The sequence below is a fragment of the Aquarana catesbeiana genome, linkage group LG01 (genome assembly GCF_042186555.1).
Source record: "Aquarana catesbeiana isolate 2022-GZ linkage group LG01, ASM4218655v1, whole genome shotgun sequence".
NCBI lineage: Eukaryota > Metazoa > Chordata > Amphibia > Anura > Ranidae > Aquarana > Aquarana catesbeiana.
In genome coordinates this window covers 891,954,093-891,977,941 of record NC_133324.1, presented here as the reverse complement: position 1 = coordinate 891,977,941, position 23,849 = coordinate 891,954,093, and the positions used below count along the sequence as shown (strand labels likewise).

Sequence of the window (23,849 nt, the reverse complement as noted above, 5' to 3'; positions counted from 1 at the left end):
GAACAGCCAGCTTCTTTAGCAATGACCGTTTGTGACTTACCCTCCATGTGGAGGGTGACAATGACTGTGTCCTGGACAACTGTCAAGTCAGCAGTCTTTCCTGTGATTGTGTAACCTACTGAACTGACTGAGAGACCATTTAAAGGCTCAGGAAACCACTTTAGGTGTTTTGAGTTAATTAGCTGATCAAAGTGTGACACCATGAGTCTACAATATTGAACTTTTTCACAATATTCAAATTTTCTGAGATACTGAATTTTGGGTTTTCACTAACTGTAAGCCATAATCATCAAAACTAAAAGAAAGAAATACTTGAAATATATTACTCTGTGTGTAATAAATCTATATAATATATGAGTTTCACTTTTTGAATTGCATTGCTGAAATAAATTAACTTTTTGATGATATTCAAATTTTTTGAGATGTGTCTGTATACTGTCTTCATCAGCTCATCTCACAGTTGATGCCTTTTGTATCACTTGCCCCTCCCCTTAGATTGTATGCTCTCAAGAGGCGGGCTCTCCTAACCCTCATGCTCTGATGTGCATTGTAACTGTACTGTCTCCCTTATTTTTTTAAAGTGCTGCGCAAATTGTTGGTGCTATATAAACCCTGTATAATAATAATACATTCTTTTTCTGATCGCGGCCCTTTAACAAATATGTCTGTTATGTTTATTGCCCTTTAAGTGGGATTTATTACTAATGAAATGAGTATATAGAATCTGTTTGTTGTGAATCTGCCAAAGACACAACAAGGTTTTCACTGTGGAGGAAGCCGATTTGTACCATAGCAGTCTGCACACAACACATTCAATGAAGCTCTTTCTCCACTGAAAAATGACAAATGCAAGCTACCATGTGTATGTAAAGGGCAAGTGAATCACACAAAAATATGGCAGCATTTAGACCTAAAATAGATCTGGGAGCAGAAGGCACTTAGAGGATGAGTCAGTGTGTCTTATAACATGGGGACTCTTTCCCAAGTAACATACACTGTGAGGACTGGAACTAGACTGCACAATAATGATGTCTCACATTCTTCTACATCAACATCCCACTGTTTAGTGATTTATAGTCCTCTGCTCAATGCATGAACAATGGTACTCTAGAAGTGGAATCTGCATTGACCACTCAGCTCTGCAAAGCCAATAGGGTGTTAAAAAAACCTTTATCTGGTGCAAAGGGCCTGAATTCTTCTACTATATTTCAAACTACTACAGGTGATTTCCGGTATCTGGATCCCATGACAGGTGATGTCAGCTATCTCCATTTTTGAGTATTCTGTGTACTGAAAGTCTCAGGAGAGTTCAGAGACAGCAAGGAAACATTAAAAAGGAGTAAAGCCATAAATATGGCAGTTCCAGAATAAAGTTTACTAGCAGCTCTTGTAGTAATGCCATTAAAACATTTTAAATGTAAATTATTATTTATAACTTTTTTAAAGTGTATGCATAGCCAGAACTTTTGTTTTAGACAAAGGGGGGTAGAGTTAAAACGCCTGCCAGGTTATTATCACAGTGATAGGCCAATAGAGATGTATAAGGGGTGGGAATCGCAACCACAGGTTGGTTGAAAGTTCTATACCAAGCTGCTGTCACTTTACTAGTTTCTGTATCACTTGAGCTTTTTAAGATCAGTTGGCAAAATGGGGTGCATAATATGATTCCATAAGCCCCTGTGAAGACATCCTTTCGGATGAAACGTATAGGATGGAGCTAACACTGTGACGTCATTATGCCCGCCAGGGTGTTCGGAGGTTGCTTTTTGATATGCTTGTATATTGTTGCCCATGTGTGAGTATATGCCTGGTTGAAATAAATGGTGTTTTTAAATACTGCACTATGACAATTCCCTTCCTTTCCATTTTTTGTAAATGACTGATATTTGAACAGTTGGCCTCAGCGGAACCGGACTGGAGTGGGGAGCGCATGAAGGGCTGCTCTTAAGAGAGCAATTCACCATCCATCTTCAGTGGTTTTATCCTATAAAGTGCTGTTAGTCCTCTTTGTGCCTGAGGTCTAACTTTCTGGTAAGCAGCAGTGTGGGTAATTGGTGATTGGTGTACAAAGTTGGTGAATTGAAGGAAGATCTATACACAATTTATTTTGTTTTGGTAGACTCTTTCTTTCTTTGAGTGGATTTTTTGTTTTTTACCCTAAGAAAATTGATTGAAGGACTTTTTATTTTATGACACTTAGGGGTAGATTTACTATAACTGGTGCACTCAGAATCTGGTGCAGCTGTGCATGGTATCCAATTATCTTCTAACTTCGGCCTGTTCAGTTAAGCTTTGCCAATAAAACCTGGAAGCTGATTACAGTAGTTTGTAGAGCTGTAGAGCTGCATCAGATTTTGCATGTTCCAGTTTTAGTAAATAACACCCTAAGACCCCATTCACACAGGGGCAACACAACTTGCAGGTCGCCTCAGCAAGGCGACCTGCAAACGACTGCCCGAGCGACTTGCAAAACGACTTCTGTATAGAAGTCTATGCAAGTCGCCCCAAGTCGCCCCCGAAGTCGTACAGGAACCTTTTTCTAAGTCGGAGCGACTTGCGTCGCTCCCCTTAGAACGGTTCCATAGCACAGAACGGGAGGCGACTTGTCAGGCGACTAGGTCGCCTGACAAGTCGTCCCTGTGTGAATGGGCTCTTAAAGGCTAAGTTCACCTTTTTACCTTTTTCCTGTAGCGGTGCATAGAGTTTAATGTAATTTTGTGACATTTCAATAAAGTTAGAAAAAAAAGAAAAGAAAAGGTAAATGCAAAGTGTTGTAAACAACTCATCGCACTGCTCTGTAGCCTCCCTGACGGTATTCCCGAGTGTGGCTCGGGGTTAGATTTCAGCACCATTAGTGGTAACCCCGAGCCACACTCGGGATTGCATTGCAGGATCCTGGTGTGGTATACTTACCTTGTCCTCAGAATCCTGTGATGTCCCCCCGAGCTGTCTGTGGGCTCTGTCCTCCTCCGAAGCCTCCGTGTGCCAGGCTCCGTTCCCTGCGAGCGTCGCGACACACAGGGGCGGAGCCTGGCGGCAAATTTAAAAAAATGTAAAAAACATAACACATACAGTACTGTAATCTTACAGATTACAGTACTGTATGAAATTATTTCACATCCCTTTTGTCCCCAGTGCTTTGTCCAATGCCCTGCATGCAGTTTTATATTATATAGACTGTTCTTTCTGCCTGGAAACTTGAGATTGTCCATAGCAACCAAAAAGTGTCCCTTTACATCAAAATTGGCTTTAGACCAGCTAGAAAACAGTGATAGTAAACTAGAACACTTACAGAATTAAGTGATAGTGAATCGTGGGGAAATTTATTTTATTATTAATATATTATTATTTTTTAAATTATTTATATTTATTTATTATATTATAATTTATGATTTTGTGTTTCAAACATCATCATACCCGGGATATATACTAGACTCTTGTTTGGACAGATTTAAGTGTGTTATTGTTAAGAATTACAGGCCTACAATATAAAACGCCAAATTTCCATGCAAAATAATTGTACCGCTTTCAGCACCTAAAATCCGAAATAATCATACCGCCAGGGAGGTTAACAATGCACTATACAGAGCGTTATACAGAGCATAATACATGCCCACCTGTGTTAATGGGCCCCTAGACCAACAACGATATAGGGTGAGGGTCTGTTTTCCTATAAATGGATTTAAACCATCAGAAAGAAGCTTTTTAAAACACACAAAAATGATGGACCCCTTTATAACCAGAACTATGTAGTGCCTGGTCTCCAGAGGCAAACCTTTAATGATCCGTATGGTAAATGTACACCCAGCAAGCACACCAGAGATCAATGACCCACGGTGCACAAAACGCACAAAATAATGCACATTAACAGAGTATGCAGTAGCATACTGCAACAGAGCACAGGTCTAAAGGGACCCCAAGTTTTGTTTTTAGTTACAGCCTGGTCTCAGAAAGCATCCATTGCACATGAATAACTTAAGGACATGATCCCACAAGTGCTCGGGTTCTTCATTCAGACCTGATCAGCTGTCACATGGTGGATAGGAGGAGGAGGACTGGCTGCATACAGCTACTAATTCTTTTATTCTTATATATGTGTGTGACCCATAGGAGTCAGGGTGTTTCCCAGAAAGAGGTACTGTTATTATTATGCCTCGTTCACGATGGCGTACTTAAAGTGATTTGAAAGGCATTAGATTTTTTACCTTAAAAGAGAAATATGGGATTTTTTTTTCCAGTTTCATACTTACCTAGGTGGATGCAGCATTGGTCCGATGCTGCATCTGTCCCCCGGCACCTCTAACAATGATAACTGAGCAATCGAACATCGCTGATGGCTCGGTTCTCACAGCTGTCAATCAGCAGCTCTCCGCTCTGCTCCTCCTCGCTCACTGGAGTGGTGTGGAGGGGTGGGGAGCGGCCGTCTCAGGCTCTCAGCGGCTCGCTGAGAGGCTGAGACAGGTGTCAGTCCAGGCATCTGGCCGATCCAGACTTCCATTGTAGGGATGATGCGGTGCCTGGACTGATTCCTGTGACATCAGCAGAGAGCGGACTTGAGCCGCTCTCTGCTGAAAATGGGTCACGCAAGTGCAAAACGAATTGCACTTCTGTGATTCACAGGAGAGGTATAGCCAAACGAACTTTGGCTATACGTCTCCTTTAATGCATTCTTTTCATTAAGGTAAAAAACAGTAGTGGCCGCTAATGCAGGGTGCAGTGGGGCTGCCCCCCTAATGCATGCACCCGGCCCTAATCTCTGCAGGGCGCCGGACACATGAATTTCAATGTTTTTTTTGTTTTTTTTTTCGAAGCACATGATTAGATTGGATGAGAGCAGTAGCTCTCCCATGTCTCTCTCCTCACTGCCCCACACAACAGCGGGAGCCATTGGCGGGGCTGAGCCAAACACTGTGTGTGAATTGACAATGCCTGCTAAAGTGACCCCATAGCAAGAGGCTTGTATTGGGGGCATATGGCAGGGGGGAGGAGCCAGCACCGCTGGCAGGAAGGGGGACCCAAAAAGAAGAGAATCAGGCCTGCTCTGTGGAAAACCATTGCAAAGAGCTGGTAAGTGTAACACCAAATCATTTGGTGGAGGGGGGATTATGGTGTGGGGTTACTTTTCAGGGGTTGGGCTTGGCCCCATAGTTCCAGTGAAGGGAACTCCTAAAACGTCAGCATACAGTTGTGCTCATAAGTTTACATACCCCGGCAGAATTTATGATTTATGATTTCTTGGCCATTTTTCAGAGAATGAATGATAACACAAAAACATTTCTTTCACTCATGGTTAAGTTAGCTGAAGCCATTTATTTTCAAACAACTGTGTTTACTCTTTTTAAATTATAATCACAACAGACCCAAATGACCCTGATCAAAAGTTTACATACCCCAGTTCTTAAAGTGGGAGTCCAGCGACCAATCTTTTTTTTTTTTTTTTAGGTCATTGAGACACTTTGCTAATCCCAAAATAATACTCACAGTTTGGGTGTAATATTTCCGCCTCTGTCTGTTTTTGTACTGAAGAATAACTTTAAAAATGTGATGCTAGCTGTTTCCATCTTGCTTGTGGGCATGTGAAGCCCACAAGCAATGATTCCCTGGATGCGATGAATGCTGTTCATTCACAGCTTGTTCACAAGCATGATCATTGTTCCCGCACTGAATCTTGGGAAGCCTGACACTAAGCTCCCAGGAGGCAGTGCGGCCCCAGGGAAAGGCAATAAACACGCCTACTCCCATGGGAGGAGAGACAGGAAGTGCCACAATAAAGTACAATATAAAGGTAATTACAGCGATAAAAAAAAAATTTTGTGCGGCATTTGAACATCTATGCAATTAACTGAAGGGGGTAAGATTAAGTTAAAAATTTGAGTGGAACCCCGCTTTAATACCGTGTATTGCCCCCTTTGACATCAATGACAGCTTGAAGTCTTTTGTGGTATTTGTGGATGAGGCTCTTTATCTTCTCAGATTGTAAAGCTGCCCATTCCTCTTGGCAAAAAGCCTCCGGTTCCTGTAAATTCTTGGGCTGTCTTGCATGAACTGCACGTTTGAGATCTCCCCAGAGTGGCTCAATGATATTGAGGTCAGGAGACTGAGATGGCCACTCCAGAACCTCCACTTTATTCTGCTTGTAGCCAATGACAGGTCGACTTGGCCTTGTGTTTTGGATCATTGTCATGTTGGAATGTCCAAGTACGTCCCATGCGCAGCTTCCTGGCTGATGAATGCAAATGCTCCTCCAGTATTTTTTGATAACATACTGCATTCACATATCCCTAAAACATCAGCGAACCACCTCCGTATTTCACAGTAGGAATGGTGTACCATTCATCATAGGCCTTGTTGACTCCTCTCCAAATGTAGTGTTTATGGTTGTGGCCAAAAAGCTCAATTTTGGTCTCATCACTCCAAATGACTTTGTGCCAGAAGGTTTGAGGCTTGTCTCTGTGCTCTTTGGAGTATTGTAAGCAGGATACTTTGTGGCACTTGCGTAATAATGGTTTTCTTCTAGCGACTCGACCATACAGCCCATGTGCCTAGGCAGCTTATCTTCAGGCCCAATAGTACAATACACAGCATTGTGTTTGACCTTGTGTAGTATAAATTATATAGGGTCTGGGATTAAAAGTACAATTTCAGTGTTTGCAGATGACACCAAGCTATGCAGTGGAATAACGTCCTTACAGGACGTCTCCAACTTACAAGCCAACCTCAATGCTCTGTAATTGGGTAACTAGGCATCCTGAACAATTTTCCTGGCAGTTGTGGCTGAAATTTTAGTTGGTCTACCTAACAGTGGTTTGGTTTCAACTGAACCCCTCATTTTCTACTTCTTGATTAGAGTTTGAACACTGCTGATTGGCATTCTCAATTCCTTGGATATCTTTTTATATCCCTTTCCTGTTTTATACAGTTCAACTACCTTTTCCTGCAGATCCTTTGACAATTATTTTGCTTTCCCCATGACTCAGAATCCAGAAACGTCATCGCAGCACTGGATGAAAGATGCAAGGGTCTGTCAGGAGTCCAAAAACTCATTGACCTTTTATACACACTAATTACAAGCAAACAGATCACAGGTGAGGATGGTTACCTTTAATAGCCATTCAAACCCCTTTGTGCCAACTTGTGTGCATGTTATCAGGCCAAAATCACCAGGGTATGTAAACTTTTGATCAGGGTCAATTGGGTAGTTTCTGTTGTCATTGTGATTTAAAAAGAGTAAACACAGTTGATTAATAATAAATGGCTTCAGCTAACCTAACCATGAGTGAAAGAAATGTTTTTGTGTTATTCATATTCTCTGAAAAATGGCCAAGAAATCATAAATTCTGCCAGGATATGTAAACTTATGAGCACAATTGTACCAAGACATTTTGGACAATTTCATGCTTCCAACTTTGTGGGAACAGTTTGGGGATGGCCCCTTCCTGTTCCAACATGACTGGGCACCAGTGCACACAGCAAGGTCCATAAAGACATGGATGAGCGAGTTTTGGGGTGGAGGAACTTGATTGGCCTGCACAGAATCCTGACTTAAACCCGACAGAACACCTTTGGGATTCGAGCGGAGATTGTGAGCCAGGCCTTCCCGTCCACATCAGTGCCTGACCTCAAAAATGCACTTCTGGAAGAATGGTCAAACATCCCCATAAACAAACTCCTAAACCTTGTGGATAGCCTTCCCAGAAGAGTTGAAGATGTTATAGCTGCAAAGGATGGGCCAACTCAATATTGAACCCTTTGAACTAAGACTGGGATGCCATTAAATTTCATGTGCGTTTAAAGGCCGGCAACCTAATACGCTTGGTAATGTATACTGTATATATATATATATATATATATATATATATATATATATATATATATATATATATATACTTTTTTTTTTGCTTTCTTATTTTTTGGTACTGCAGGGGAGAACTTCCTCCTTTCTCCCCTAGACAATAATGACATTGTGCGTGCATGCGCTAATGTGCTTTGGGACCCAGAAGAGACCATCAGCACATCTGTGGACACACAGGTTTTGCATATGCAAGCATGGCTCAGTGAAAGAAGTCTAGGGTGTGTGCTCTACCCATATGCAGATACACGGCAGGGTTCTGCCAGGTCCCAAAGGTGGAGAAGAACCTATCAGCACATCTGCACATGTTCCAGGCTTTCCAAAATGGTGGTGCCGATGGAGTGATGCAGAGCCACAAACAATGGGATTGAAGTTCCTGTGATGTAAAGCAACTACCACGGAAATACCAAGTGAAATGCAGGTACTTACAATGCTTGCACTTATTAAATGAATTTAGGGACATATTTATGAATATAGAGCTGCATTGTTTTTGTAAATTTTAGATCTACCTGAAGATTAACTTTAAAGATAGACCAGTTTTGTTCAGCTAAACATAAATAGTAAGTAAAATAAAAATGATAATCTGACAAATTCTAGTTAAAAATAAAAATGTGATGCTTACCTGTGCTTTTCTAGCTCATTGTGCGATGACCTATCAGAACAGAAAATAATCAGAATTAATATTGTGTTCCGGCAAGATAAGCTCACATTAATCTAAATCATGGTAATACATTCAATGAGGGACTCGTTATAGCTATAACATATAATGGGTTATTGTTATTGCACAGATGGGTAACTTTTGATTCTCTAGCCATTGCAGAAGTCCCAGAATGCCTTGCCAACCCCTTGAAAGCCGCTATGAGTAACAATCCATCAATAAAAATCTGAGCCCTATTTCTACTACTGAAGTGTACAGGGCTATTATTGCTGGGTCCCTGCTGATTGTTTTAGTAGGGGGCCATCATCTACAATCCTACATCTTTGTTGAGGATTCCCACAAAAACACATCTTCCTGCACTGATGATTACATCCAAATGTAAGACGCACCAAATTAAGTTGGCAATTTACGACAATTTTGTCAAAAAAAAATTTCAGCAGGTTGGGTTGGGCCAATTTCGATGCCATCTCCTTGAAGAGGATGGTAACCACTATTTTATTTCTTTCATTGCTTTATATTTTAGAAAAAGAACGGAATAGTAAGATTGATTGCTCTATCAAATTACCACGTGTATGGCGATTGTAGAACAGGTATAGATAAAGAAATAGCATGGCGCGCTCACCAGAAAACATTTGCAGAGCACACGTTATGAGAATACATATTATAAGAGAGTGCCCCCTCCAAGTCAAGCTGGTATCCCCATGGCAAGTGGAAGGCACATGTGCAGCCCCTGCAATGTCTATACCAGCCTACATGCCCTCCAGTATTGAGGGGGGAGGCTAAGAGAGGGGTCCCCAAAAAAGGGAGAACTCTTCCAAAAGCACTGCTTGCCCAATGCTGGCTCTCCATCCCAGGGCTCTATATTATAAATGAAGTAATCTAATTGCCATGGGGAACACCTTAACTTTCCATTTCTTATTTTTCTAGCCGTCGCCGCAATCAGAGGAATTAGCCATTTCATTTGTGCCAAGGTTCCATTTTTCATTCAGCCATGCCCAGAATTCATACATAAGGGTGGCAAAGCTGATTACACACTGCAGTCATAGTGTCACCAGAGATGGCTCCCGTCCCAGAACATCTCACCCCTCCGGAATGCTGAGGACATTGTACAATGGAGGTCACCCCATTGCAATTACATGTGAAGGAAACATGCAGCAACACTTGCCGTGTATTTGTACAGCTTGGCTGCTCATTACAGTTCTGACACATCTATGAGATGATGACATGACATCACTGGTATTAGAGCTCCATTCCATTAGGTACAAGAGAGACAGAGCATAAACAGCTTGACAATACCTTCCCTGTTCACCCGAGACTTGTGTCTGAAGGCCATGCACACGGGGGCATCCGAAATACTGGTAAGGGCTCTCTGTCAGGGATACAACACGGCACTATCACACAAGGTCAAGTAACACAAGGGCACTGTGCCTCCCCTGAAGCTTCTCACAGTGTGCATCAGAAGGTGCTGTAGGTTTCAATATATCCCACCTCATCTTCTGGCTGGAGGTGGGCTATATTGAACATCATCTAGTATAGCTTAGACGCCTCCAAACTTTACAATACAAGGGCCTAATTTTACAAATATTTTTGGGCCAAAAAAATCAGTTTTATAAATGAATGAATGAATTAATGAATATGTTTTATTTGGACCTTATTACAATCAGCATGCTGTGATTTACAACAAAATAAAAAGAACTCAAAGTGGGAGTAAACTCCCATGCATGACTTTTACCTATAGGTAAACCTATAATAAGGCTTACTTGTAGGTACTGTAAATATCTTCTAAACGTGCACCATTTAGGAGAAATTTTTGATGCAGCCGGTGATGTCACCGACACATGTGCCCTGAACGAACGGCATACTGTGCCATTCCTTCAGAGGCCTGTGCTGTGAACGGTGGCTCCCCCACGTGGCTCTGGCCACTCACACAGCCGGAGTCTGCAAACCTGGAAGGAAGACTGGGTGAAGATGGAAGCGCCTTCAGCCATGACCGAACGTCGCTGGAGGGCTTCGTTTTAAGGTAAGTTTTACATAATGTGCTAGTATGCAATCCATATTAGCGCATTCTGGCATTGCTTCGCAGGATTAAAAAGAAACTCCGGTTTACTACCTCTTTATGTAAAGCAAAGCACAGTCCCTACAACATCAGGGTTCACATCAGATCCACCTCTACATCAGGGCTCCCAAAGGATTCCCTCCTATACATCAGGGTCCACATAAGAGCCCCCCTTACATCAGAAAGCACCTTCGGAGTCCCTCCTTACATCAGAGTTCCCTTTACATCAGGAACCCCAAGTGAGTCCCCTCTTACATTAGTGTCCCCATCAGAGTCCCCCCCTCCCTTACATCAGAGTCCACATCAGAGCCCACCTTACATAAATGTAGTAAAGTTGATCCAGGGAATATCCGATTGCATCTCGGGGGATCAAGAAGGATTTTTTTTCCTCTGCTGGGGCAAATTGGATCATGCTTTGCTGGGGGTTTTTTGCCTTCCTCTGGATCAACTGTGGGTATAGGATTGTATAATTTTTTTTTTTCAGGATTTTTTTTCCCTTTTATTGGTTGAACTAGATGGACTTGTGTCTTTTTTCAACCAGACTATGTTCATTGGAGTCCATCTTTGGAGTCGCCCCTAACATTAGAGTTTCCATTACATCAGGGTCCCCAATTGAGTCCCCTCTCACATCAGTGTCTCCATCAGAGTACCCCCTTTCCCCTTACATGAGGGTCCACATCAGAGCCCCCTTTACTTTGGAATCCACCTTTGGAGTCTCCCTTACATCAAAGCCCCCCTTACATTAGGATCCCCATCGGAGTCCCCTCTTACATCAGGGTCCCCATCAGAGTCCCCTCTTACATTAGTATTCCCATCAGGTATCCTCCCCTTACATCAGGGATCACATCAGAGCCCCCCTTAAATCAGAATCCATCTTTGGAGTCCCCCTTACGTCAGGGTCTCCAACAAAGTTCTCCTTATATCTGGGGCCCCATCAGAGTCCCCTTTATATATGGGGCCCCATCAGAGTCCCCCTTTGATCTGGATGCTCAGTTTGTACACATCAGCTGCAGACTGGATAAAACTTGTAGCAAGGCAAATATGTCCCGTAGGCCATATTTAGGAGACCCCTGATCTAGCTCTTTCCTCCACACCCTGCCTCTGGCCGGCCCTTTCATTTACAGCATGACATTTAACGTGGTCTGTATGCAAATGCAGTCTGATTAAGAAAAGCCACTCCTCCAAACTGACACCCACCCATCGAGGCATTTTGATTTTTGTATAGCGTCAGCCAGGATCCAGGCCAATGTTTGCATCAGGGCTGAGGGCTCCTGAGAGGAGTGCTGTGATGTTTTCAGGAAGCTACCGTGCCTTGCAAAAGTATCCCCCCAACCCCTTGGCTTTTTACCTATTTTGTTACATTACAGCCTTTAGTTCAATGTTTTTTTAATCTGAATTATATGTGATGAATCAGAACACAATAGTCTAAGTTGGTGAAGTAAAATTAGAAAAATATATACATAAAACTATTTTACAGAAATAAAAAAAATATAATTGCCATGTGCGTATGTATTCACCCCCTTTGTTATGAAGCCCATAAAAAGCTCTGGTGCAACCAATTACCTTCAGAAGTCACATAATTCGTGAAATGATGTCCACCTGTGTGCAATCTAAGTGTCACATGATCTTTCATTACATATACACACCTTTCTGAAAGGCCCCAGAGGCTGCAACACCTAAGCAAGAGGCACCACTAACCAAACACTGCCATGAAGACCAAGGAACTCCCCAAACAAGTAAGGGACAATGTTGTTGAGAAGTACAAGTCAGGGTTAGGTTATAAAAAAACATCCAAATCTTTGATGATCCCTAGGAGCACCATCAAATCTATCATAACCAAATGGAAAGAACATGGCAACAACAGCAAACCGGCCGCACACCAAAACTCACGGACCGGGCAAGGAGGGCATTAATCAGAGAGGCAGCACAGAGACCTAAGGTAACCCTGGAGGAGCTGCAGAGTTCCACAGCGGAGACTGGAGTGTCTGTCATAGTTGCCAATAGTCCCGAATTTCCCGGGACATAATTAACACTGGTGTCAATGTACATTTGGACATTTACAGGCATATTTGAAGAGGAGTGTTTACAGGCTGAAAAAAAAAAAAACACCACAAGCTGGTTTTTGAGAGGAGCTTTCAGGCAGAAAAAATGGTCAATGAGCATAAACGCAGAATTTAAAGGCGTTTGGCAATTTTACATGTAAATTGATCATAGTGAAAAATGGGGACTATTTTGGAAAAAACGCAAATGCACATAAATGTGCATAAATGCATGTGCAATATGAGCCATTATTTTTTATGCCGCTTTTTCTGTCACAGGTGCTCGCATTTTGTCAGGCTCCTAATGTGCATGGACCCTCATTGTTCAGCTGGAGGGCTGAACAAAAAAAATACTAGCGGATTCCTCTATCCACACAAACAAGGTGGATGGAGGAATATCCCCCCCCCCCCCCCCTTTACTAAAGGCACATAGCAGTTGCTCCAGAGCTTAGTAAATGAGGTAAAGCTTCACTTTGCAAACAATACCCAATCACATGCAAGGAAAATAAAAAAAACATAATTTTTGCTTGCACATGATTGGATGATGGAAGTCAACAGAGCTTCTGCTCATTTACTAAGCTCTGGAGCAACTGTTGTCTAGTCGCCTTTAGTAAATCAACCCCATTGCATACAGCAGGACCTACAGGGAAATATTTTCCAACATGTCCCTTCAACAGGTCAACCTGGGGGGACAGCCAAACACTGATTCAAATCCAGCCATACACTGCTTGAAATTTGGCTGGTTCAGCAGGGACTGGCTGGATTTAAATCAGTGTCTGCTGAACTGCCCGAATTTCGAGCAATGTATGGCCATCTTCAAGGGCTTGCTTACTCTTACTTTGCAATCTGATGCTCTTCCGATCTTCAGAGAGCATTTAACAAGTGGTGAGAAGGTACTGTATCACCTCCTCACCGCCTGTTTAACCCCTTCTGGCCCACCCCCTGCAGATATACTGCGTCAGGGCGGCCCTCCTGCACGTACCTGTACATGATTTCGTGCACTAGATCTGGGGCGCGCGGGCCACCGGAAACCCGCTCCCGCTGTGATTGGAGACAGTGGGAGATAATCAGCGGATCCGGCCGACCCCATGTTTGCCGCCACCCCCACGATCATTCTCAGGAGAGGCAGAACGGTGGTCTGCCTATGTAAACAAGGCAGACCGCCGTTCTGTGAGAGGGGAAGATGGAGATCTCTGTCTTCCCACAGTCAAAGCACATCCCCCACACAGTTAGAAAGCACTTCCTAGGAGCACATTTAACCCTTTGATCGCCCCTGATGTTAACCCCTTTCCTGCCAATGTCAGTATAGTGATAGTGCATTTTTTTTAGCACTGATCACTGTATTAGTGTCACTAGTCCCCAAAAAGTGTCACTTAGTATCCGATTTGTCCGCCGCAATGTCGCAGTCCCGCTAAAGATCACTGATCACTGCCATTACTAGTAAAAAAATAAAGAAATAAAAATTCCATTAAAATATCCCATCATTTTTAGATGCTATAACTTTTGCGCAAACCAATCAATATACGCTTATTGGGATTTTTTTACCAAAAATATGTAGCAGAATACATATTGGTCTACATTGATTAATAAATTAGATGTTTTACATTTTTTTTATTGGGTGTGTTTTATAGCATAAATAGCATAAAGTAAAAAATATTGTTTTGTTTTTTTCAAAATTGTCGGTCTTTTGTTGTTCATAGCGCAAAAAATAAAAACCGCAGAGGTGATCAAATACAATCAAAAGAAAGCTCTATTTGTGAGGAAAAAAGGATTTTATTTGGGTAAAGCGTTGCTCGACCACGCAATTGTCAGTAGCGCAGTGCCATATTGCAAAAAAATGGCCTGGTCATGAAGGGGGGTAAACCTTTTTGGGGGTGAAGAGGGTAAACCCCCTAAATACTACTGCGGCACAAGCACGCGCATTGTGTGTGGTTACAGCGCAGCCCCATTTACCTAAATGGGTTGCACTTGGCGGTGGTACCGCCCACCATGTGCGACGAGGGGTATAATTCCTGCTGCAGCCATGGCATGTATACACCTCTGGTTGCTGCCAATGCAGCTTCAGGAAGAGTAGTTGAGGGGTGGTAAAAAAACATGTCTCAACCATAGAGTTTTACTGACCCCCAACTGCAAGTGTAAATGAGCCCACAAGGCGGCACTTTTGTTGAAAGGAGGATGCAAATGATTGTTGTACCCTGCATGCAGCTCCACAGTGGTACACGTGACATTTCAATAAAGCTAAGCAAAAACGTAAACAATGCCTGTAAGGACGCAACTGTCCCTACAAAATGGACACTGGCCTGCAACTGTGTTAATGCGTGCACCGGTATGAATAGCACTTAGTATGATATTGATAAGAGATACTTTGTTGGTAGAATGTGCAATACATTTAATTACACAGTTGCTCGAGTTTACTTTGTACTCAATAAAACTGGAATCTATAACAACAGCTGCCACACGGCTACAGTTCTTGGAAATGTGAAGAGACACATCACCACTGTAGACAGGTTTCAGCTAGCCCAATCCACCATGTAAACACTGAAATCCTGCAGCCAGGAGCGCGGCGTCTATACCTGAAGGTGAGATCGTGCTCAGCAGAGGTGACTGCGCAGTGCGGCTTGTGTTAGCCGCTAGAATAGAAGAATGTACAGAAAAAATGATGGCAGCTGGAGTTCAATCATCAGGTATGAAGAACAACATACTAGTTATTGTAGACCCAAACCTAATTGGATGACATTTAGTTTGCTAATGGAGAGCGGGTAGGTATCGCTGGACCCTAGGGTTGTCCTATTGGTCTTTGTTGTATTGTATTGTTATCCAATAGGATTAGGCCTCATGTACACTGCTGCTGGTAAACGGACGTTCAAAGGCAGTTGGATGCTTTTTTCAGCTGCCCCTGACCTCATCCAATGTTATCTTATGTGTACATGTACACAGGTTCCTTTAACCACTTCCATACCGGGCCTATTCTGGCACTTCTCTCCTACATGTAAAAATCATCAATTTTTTTGCTAGAAAATTACTCAGAACCTCCAAACATGTTTTTTTTTTTTTAGCAGACACCCTAGGGAATAAAATGGTGGTCATTGCAACTTTTTATCTCGCATGGTATTTGCGCAATCATTTTTCAAACGCCTTTTTTTGGAAAAAAAAAGGTTTCATGAATTAAAAAATAAAACAGTAAAGTTATCCCAATTTTTTTGTATAATGTCAAAGATGATGATACGCCAAGTAAATAGATACCTAACATGTCACGCTTTAAAATTGTGCACCTTGTGCACCCTTCGGCACTTAAAAAAATCTCCATAGGTGACGCTTTGAAAATTTTTACAGGTTACCAGTTTAGAGTTACAGAGGAAGTCTAGGGCTAGGCGGAGAAGCACCAGATGGTGGCGGGAGGAGGGGGGGGCGTCCCCTCCCTTCACCTATAAGAACGTTCATGTGGTGGAACGGCCACTATGATCGTTCTTATCGTGCACAGAATCGCCGACTGGAAAGAATAATATCTGAATGATGCCTGTAGCTACAGGCATTATTCAGATATCCCCTCACAAAGTCAAGGACGTCATTTTACTATGACCCGGTAGGGAAGCGGTTAATGTCGTTTTTAAGCAGTTGCGTTTATAGGCTTTGCTTTAAAGGCAAAAAAAGAACGAGTTCAGATGCCAAAGTTTCCGACGTTTCAGACGCCAAACCGCATTTAGCCACATTTCGTTTACAGGCGTTTTTCACTTTGGGCTATTTTGAAAAAAAAAATTTCTTTTTAAACTCTTCTAAATGCAAACGCGGCTAAACACAGCACGTAGACGCGGCAAAACGGATGCTTTAAACGTGGGTTACCATCTGTCAAGTTAAATCGTTAAGGAGAGGTTGTAAAAACGCCCCGTGTACATTAAGCCTAACCAGACAATCTATACACCACTATAAGGCCCCATGTACACGGGATGCTGAGGCAAAGTCCTCTGAACGAATTTTTTTGACACCTTGAAACCGGCGTTTAAAACGCCCGTTTAGCCGCGTTTGCATGCCGTGTTTAGCAGCGTTTAACCGCGTTTGCATCTAGAAGTGTTTATTAACATTACCTCATTTAAGACCCTCCCCAAGTTCAAAAAACATTGTAAGTTAACTAGTTCGGCTTTTTGACCAGAGTGAGTAGCAGCAGAGAGAGCAGTTGTCTACTTGTATTTGCCTCTATTTCTGTGCTTTTTTTTTTGCAAAGGATCCCATAATGATCATATGTGAGGAAATGCTCCTGACATTGCTGTTGATAAGGCTAGAATGACGTAGAAAATTGCGTGAGAGATCCAGAGTCAGAGTTCGTCGCTATTGGACCCATCCTTTGATTGCGCAGCGAATGTTGGCAGGATATTTTGTAAACATGTACGTACAGCTGCGTACCTACCCCGACAAATTTTTTAATTACACACGCATGTCCATTGCCACATTTGACCTTCTACTTGAAAAAGTACGACCCAGTCTGACACGCATGGACACCAACATGAGGAAGAGGGTGTCACCAGAGGAACGTCTGTTGGTGACGATCAGGTATGTGCATATATTTATATATATAGATATATATATATATATATATATATATATATAGACGTACAGATGTATTATTTTTGTTTTTCCTTTATTTTTTGTATAAAAAATATTTTGTCTATTTTATGCATATTTAAATCTGAACATATGGGTTAAATTCCAATTAAAATTTGGATACAGCAATGCCAGTGGTCTATTGCATTGCATCAAGGGCTATATATGGTCTATGAATCATCGCAAGTAATTAAAACATTTTTAACTATTTTTTTAATGTTTTTTCATTGTTTTCTATCATATTTTTGTCTTTTCAGTTCTAAAATATAGGGTACCTTTAAAAACGCTTATAAACGAAAACGCGTTTAAACGCGGGTGCCGCGTTTAACCGCGTTTGGCGCCTAAAACGTGGAAATCTTCGGCGTCTGAACCCATTTTTTTGCTTCCAAAGAAACGCTGTGTACATGTGCACATGAGATAACATTGAATGGGTTCAGGGGCAGTTGAAAAAAGCGTCCAACTGCCTCTAAACGTACGTTTAACAGCGTCCCGTGTACATGGGGCCTAACTCGCCATATCATAGATTAAAGTTGCTGTAAATCTCTGACATGGAAAACGAACAAAGACTAGCCTACTATAGTATGTACTTGCCTCAATCCAGAGAACTGTGTGTGATTTCTGTCTTCTGTCGCCTTCCCCTGCTATCTGCAGAGTCCCTTCTGACAGGTGATGCCAACTTCAAGGGATCCCAAGGGATAGAGAAGGGGAGCTCCAGCCCACAGCCTGTGATTAGCAGCCTCAGCTGTGCATGTTTCCCTATGAGCCTGTGTAGAAGAGGGGGGGGGGTCTCCATCCCCTCCACTCAGGTCTCAGATTATACTCAGTGCTGCTGATCTCCACCAGCCTATTTCAGCCACTTCCTGTCTACATACGATCTTGCCAGTATTGGCTGTGCAAAAATGCTCAGTCCCAGCTTTATGAAAATGAACCATGCCTGTCCGATACATGTCAGCGGGCCGCCTGATGTCTCTCTCAGGGCATATGTGAGAAAGTGACAACACGAGAACACAATTGGGAGACAGTTGTTGCACACTAAAAGGAAGAACCTAAACAAGATCCATCATGGCAGGATCACCAGGTATTATTTTACTGAAAGCTGCAGAATTAAAAGGATTATAAACAACTTTAAAAATGGGTATCGATATATAACATTGTAAGTAGTATTTTTTTATATAATTTCCCCAAAAACTGGGGAAGCAGTGGTCTCTCTGAAGAAGTCCAACTCGCCCTATGCTGAATCGGACCTATAGCTCAGACATCAGCAAAGCTCATGCTCCTTGCTGATTGGAGAGCTTTGGCTTTGTGTTGGAAAGCTAGTTCAGCTAATGCTAATTCTTATACAGCTAATGCTGATTCTTATGCAACTAATGCTAATTCTTATGCAGCTACAGCTCATTGGCGTGCAGCTAATGTTCATGTATGTGTACCAGCAAATACACAAGCTCAGGCTAAAGTCCAGCGGACACTAACACGTATTTCTGTGAGCCAGCACGCATCGGCACGCACATCTTTGCGCATTGGTGCCAAACGGCCTATTTAAAGGAGACCCTGCTGGATGCTAACTGCTGGATGTTCTTCAGCTTCCCCTGATCCAAGTTCCTTTGTTCCTACTTGTGCTGACTGATCTTAACGCTGCTGACCTTGCTTGTTCCTGACCTTGCTCTGTGGATTCTGGATTCTGACCTCGGCTTGCCTCTGACTATTCTCTGCCTGATCTCCTGAAGCTGACCTCGGCTTGCTACTGGACCTTGCTCTGCCTGCTTCCCTGGTACCGACCCCAGCCTGCCTCCTGACCACGCTGTTGTCTCACAGTGTATGACCCCAGCAAACTTTGGCTATGTCCCTGACCGTGGCAGTCACCTGCTATCAAGCTACCGGCACCTATGCTTCTTTGAGCCTTGTACCTGTGTCACCACATTCAGGGATGCTAGGACCAGAGCCACAAGGGCCGACCTCTCGTCAACTCGGCTTCCAACCAAGGTATGTGACAGTGACTCAGTAGGTGGCATGTTGGACCTCTGCAGAGAGACCAATGCTTCCACACAAAGACCAAGGGTCCCACTCCACAACTGCTGGCAGGGGACAGGATTATCTAAAGGCTGTGGCTGCTTTAGAAAGAAAACTGTAATGCCCCGTACACACGAGCGGAATTTCCGTCTGAAAAAACATGGATGGTTTTTCCGACGGAATTCCGCTCAAGCTTGGCTTGCATATACACGGTCACACAAAAGTTCTCTGAACATTCGACCGTCAAGAACGCGGTGACGTACAACACTACGACGAGCCGAGAAAATGAAGTTCAATGCTTCCGAGCATGCGTTGAATTGTTTCCGAGCATGCGTGGTTTTTTGCATGTCGGAATTGCATACAGGCGAACAGAATTTCCGTCAAGCACTTTTTCCATCGGAAAAATAGAGAACCAGCTCTCAATCTTTTGCTGGAGGAAATTCAGACAGAAAAAGTTGGATGGAGCATACACACAGTCGGAACATCCGAAAGCTCCCATCACACTTTTTTTGACGGAAATTCCGCTCGTGAGTACGGGGCACAAGACTCAGTACGACCCAGAGCTCAAATATTAACAAAGTTCATGCTCCCTGCTAAATGGGAGCTTTGGCTCTAACTCAGTAGGTGGCGTGTCGGACCTCTGCAGAGAGGTCACTGCTTCCACACAGACAGCAAGGGTACCACTCTGCAGCTGCAGGATTTTTTAATCATACCATAGCAGTTGTAGAAAAAAAACTAACTGTATAAATGTCTTGCGTTTAGTTGCACCTGGAATGTATTTATCTGATTTGAAGTGAAGGTTCAGTTGAACTTTAGGAAGCGGAATAAATTCAGAGTAGAGGATGTAGCAGCTCTGGGTGCTTTGTAGATCCCACAACAGATTTAAGAACAGATAAACACTCTGCTTGTGTACAGACACCTTTACTGTGAAAGCACTTCCCAGCGTCCTACACATTTCTGCTAAGCTGTGCTAAATGTAAAATACAAGAAACATATGTCCATATTAAAATGAAAATAAATCTGGAGCCTCTGGCGGGCAGTTCTTACATATGAATTAATTAACTGATATTTACACTAAAAACATTCCCTGTCACCAGCTCACGGGAAGGGGTATAATTACTCTGTATAGGATGGCAGGTTGGAATGTTTCTGGGTAATCTAAATTCTACCAGAAAAGCACAGTCTGCAGTGTATTTGGGGGAAAAAAAGAAATACACCGATTCACTACATTGACAGGCACTCATTTTAAGACCGTTGCAGGCAATAGGGCTGCTTGAAGGGAGACTTGCCTAAATTCTACCAAATATGATGATACAGAGAACGTTCACTAGGACACATAAGGATACATATTTAATATTATAGTAGCTACATTTTTTTTACTGCAGGGTGATATTTGAGGTACCTGGACGTGACGAAGGAAGATGTCATCTGAGGTGGTCAATTTTGATGCCCTCTTTCGCAAGTTGTTAGGACGCTGGAAGCTACACAACATCATTTGTTGCTAGGACACAGCGTCTTTGATTGCTAGGATGCTGGCGGCAGCACTCTCATTGGTTGCTAGGATGTTGGCAACTCCATAATATAATATAATAATATAATATATTATATATAATATAATAATATCATTTGTTGCTAGGATGCTGGTGGTTACACAGCATCTTTGATTGCTAGGTTGCTGGCGGCAGCACTCTGTCATTGGTTGCTAGGATGTTGGCAACAGCATTATATCATTTGTTGCTAGGATTTGTGCTACACAACGTTTCTGATTGCTAGGATGCTGGCGGGCGCACGCTGTCATTAGTTGCTAGGATGTTGGCAGCCACACATCATTTGTTGCTAGGATGCTGGTGGTTACACAGCGTCTTTGATTGCTAGGATGCTGGCGGCAGCACTCTGTCATTGGTTGCTAGGATGTTGGCAACCACATAATATCATTTGTTGCTAGGATGCTGGTGGTTACACAGCCTCTTTGATTGCTAGGATGCTGGCAGCAGCCTTCTGTCATTGGTTGCTAGGATGTTGACAACCGCATAATATCATTTGTTGCTAGGATGCTGGTGGTTACACAGCCTCGCTGATTGCTAGGATGCTGGCGGTAGAACTCTGTCATTAGTTGCTAGGATGTTGGCAGCCACACAGAATCATTTGCTGCTAAGACGCAGGTGGTATGGCCATACAGATTGACTGGTTGTTATGGCAAAGGCAACCAAATGTACCATAGCAACCAATAACGCTGTACAGCACAGGTGCTGAACATGCACTGAGGACAGAGTGTCTGGTATGGACACTACCGCCTCAGAGTCACCCCCCATTGTGCGTCTCTAAGTTCAGCCTAACTCACGCATCCTAATTGGCCCCATGGGTGGCATGGTCCTGCCAGGACCTGAAAATGTTAGTTCACCTTATCATTAAAAAAAAAAAAAAAAAAAGGCGGGATGGGCTCCTGATCATGTGACCACTGGGACAGCATATCACAGTGGTTACATGATCAGGCAGCCCCTCCTGTCTCCCTGGGTGTAAAGGCCCAATTCATGGAACATCAGGGATGGGTGGGAAGGGGTTATTGATGTATCAATGAATGAATACAAAGATGCATCAATTTGTGTCTTTCATATAACTAAACCCATTGATTTAACAGTTTCCCCAAAACAGTTACACACAACTTATACCGTGCATGATATTTGTCACAGTTGCTTGTACTCTTAACAGAACTGTCAAGTGAATGGCTGGTGTCTTAGCTGATCACGTGTACAGCATCATGACATTGCAGAGGCTAAGATGGTCCCTCCCTTGGCTGTAAAGGATAGGAGGGTTAAGTTCTGCTTTAAAGGCTCGTTTACACTTGCTTTGTTCTCTGAAGAGCAATCCGCATTTGGACCACTCTTCAGAGAGCATTTGACAGGCGGTGAGAAGGTGTTGTTTCACCTCCTCACTGCCTACTTTAATCCCTTGAACCCTGCACTAGCACACTGCAACCGTATGCATTCCCTATGGGTACAAGGGGTGTGCAGAATGGCCCCATTTACTTGAATGGGTCACGTTCGGCCGGCCTAGTGCGATAGGGAGTATAATTTCTGCCGCAAAGCATTTGTCACAGCACGTGTATACTCCCGGCGCCTGCAGCCAAAGGGGGAGCAGTTGGGGGTGGTAAAAACAAGACCCAATGGTGCAGTTTTACTGCTACTCAACCGCTAGTGTGAATAAGATTATGTGATCTTTCCTGTCTAACAGATTATAATGTCTACCTATCAGAACATGTGATTTATGCAGGCATATTGGTATACCTTTATGCAGGGGGTCGGTGGGTAGACGAAAGTTCTTATGCCACTTACTCTGAAGACTAGACATGCCTCAAAAACCATGCGGTCAGCATATGCTCTATAAACACTTTATATACATGCTTTAAAAACTCTCAAACAATTGATATACATTTAACAATACATTAGCACCATATATACTGGAGATTTTTTACAAGCAGTAAATGCCTCTCTTCCAATACTTTCAACTTTAACCTCAGGGGATGTAAATCACGAGGAGCTGAATATTTACATTACTCTTTGAGTAGCATTTCTGCTTACACAGCACATTCTGCCTCAATTCAGCCATCAGGAGAGAAGATGAATTACACAAATCTGGCAAAATGATTACCATGTGCAACTCCGAGACTCTTAAAGGCACAAAAACACATGAGCTGGAAGCGTTCAAAATATCAGAACAGGGGAAATGTGTCTGTTTAGTGAGTGAGAATGGAGATTCTGCTATGAAAGATTCACCCTGAAGACTCTTTCTGCCAAAACACAGACAAAACTTGATTTATTCAACAAAATAACCCAGAGCAACCGATTAGAGGCAATTCACTCCGGAGAGTAAGGCCTTGTTTACACTAGCTGCAAGGCCGGCCTCTCCTCTGAAAAGTGCCCCATGCCAAGCCGCGAGGAGGCGCTATGTTCCCTCCTCACCATCTCTTTTACCCCCTTAATGCTGCACTGCCACGCCGCAACCACATGCTTTGTGCGGCAGTAGCAGCATGGCCCCATTCACTTGAATGGGTCGCATTCGGAGGGTGGCAAAGCCTGCTGAATGTGACAAGGGGTATAATCACTACAATCTTTATTTGTCCAAGAGAACTTTAGATTTAAATGGACCAAGGATAGTCTGGTCAGCACACCACCAAAGCAAAAGTGCTTCCACTAGTCATAGTAATCAACTTTAAAGCTGAATTCCAGGAATTCAGCTCCTTTGTACAAAATGAAGGCATGTATATATGGAAGTGTAGCACCAAAAAAAGCTTAATTATCACCTTAATAAAAATAATCAAAAGTATCAACGTATCATATGACAGTCATGTGCAGAGTAATCATATATGTGAACAATCCATAAAGCATAAAAGAGCAAAAATATACACTGAAAGTACCAAAGTATTACGAATAACCAAATATCAAAAAGTTTGAATTGCAAATAGTCCGTAATGAAGTGAGATTAAATATCAAAACATAATCCAAATGGAAAGAGACCATAGATATGATGCCAACAATCCTAAGATCTGAGGAGGGTATATCAAAACTGGTGTCCAAATATCTAAACCGCCACCAACGGGTGAATTGCAAACTTACCAGAATTTATGGCTGCCATCACAGCAGCAAA

At 42.8% G+C, this 23,849-nt stretch overlaps 1 protein-coding gene across 2 annotated transcripts in view; it reads right to left on the bottom strand.

Moving 5' to 3' along the window:
* MXD4 (MAX dimerization protein 4) overlaps positions 1-23,849 on the bottom strand; it is a 157,148-nt gene that overhangs the window by 37,000 nt on the left and 96,299 nt on the right. For both annotated transcript variants that reach the window (XR_012237788.1, XM_073610913.1), the window contains exon 3: positions 8,472-8,501. Coding sequence is in view for 1 of the 2 variants with exons in the window: in XM_073610913.1 (XP_073467014.1) it covers positions 8,472-8,501 (30 nt within the window). In the remaining variant the exon portion in view is untranslated. The remainder of the gene's footprint in view (positions 1-8,471; positions 8,502-23,849) is intronic.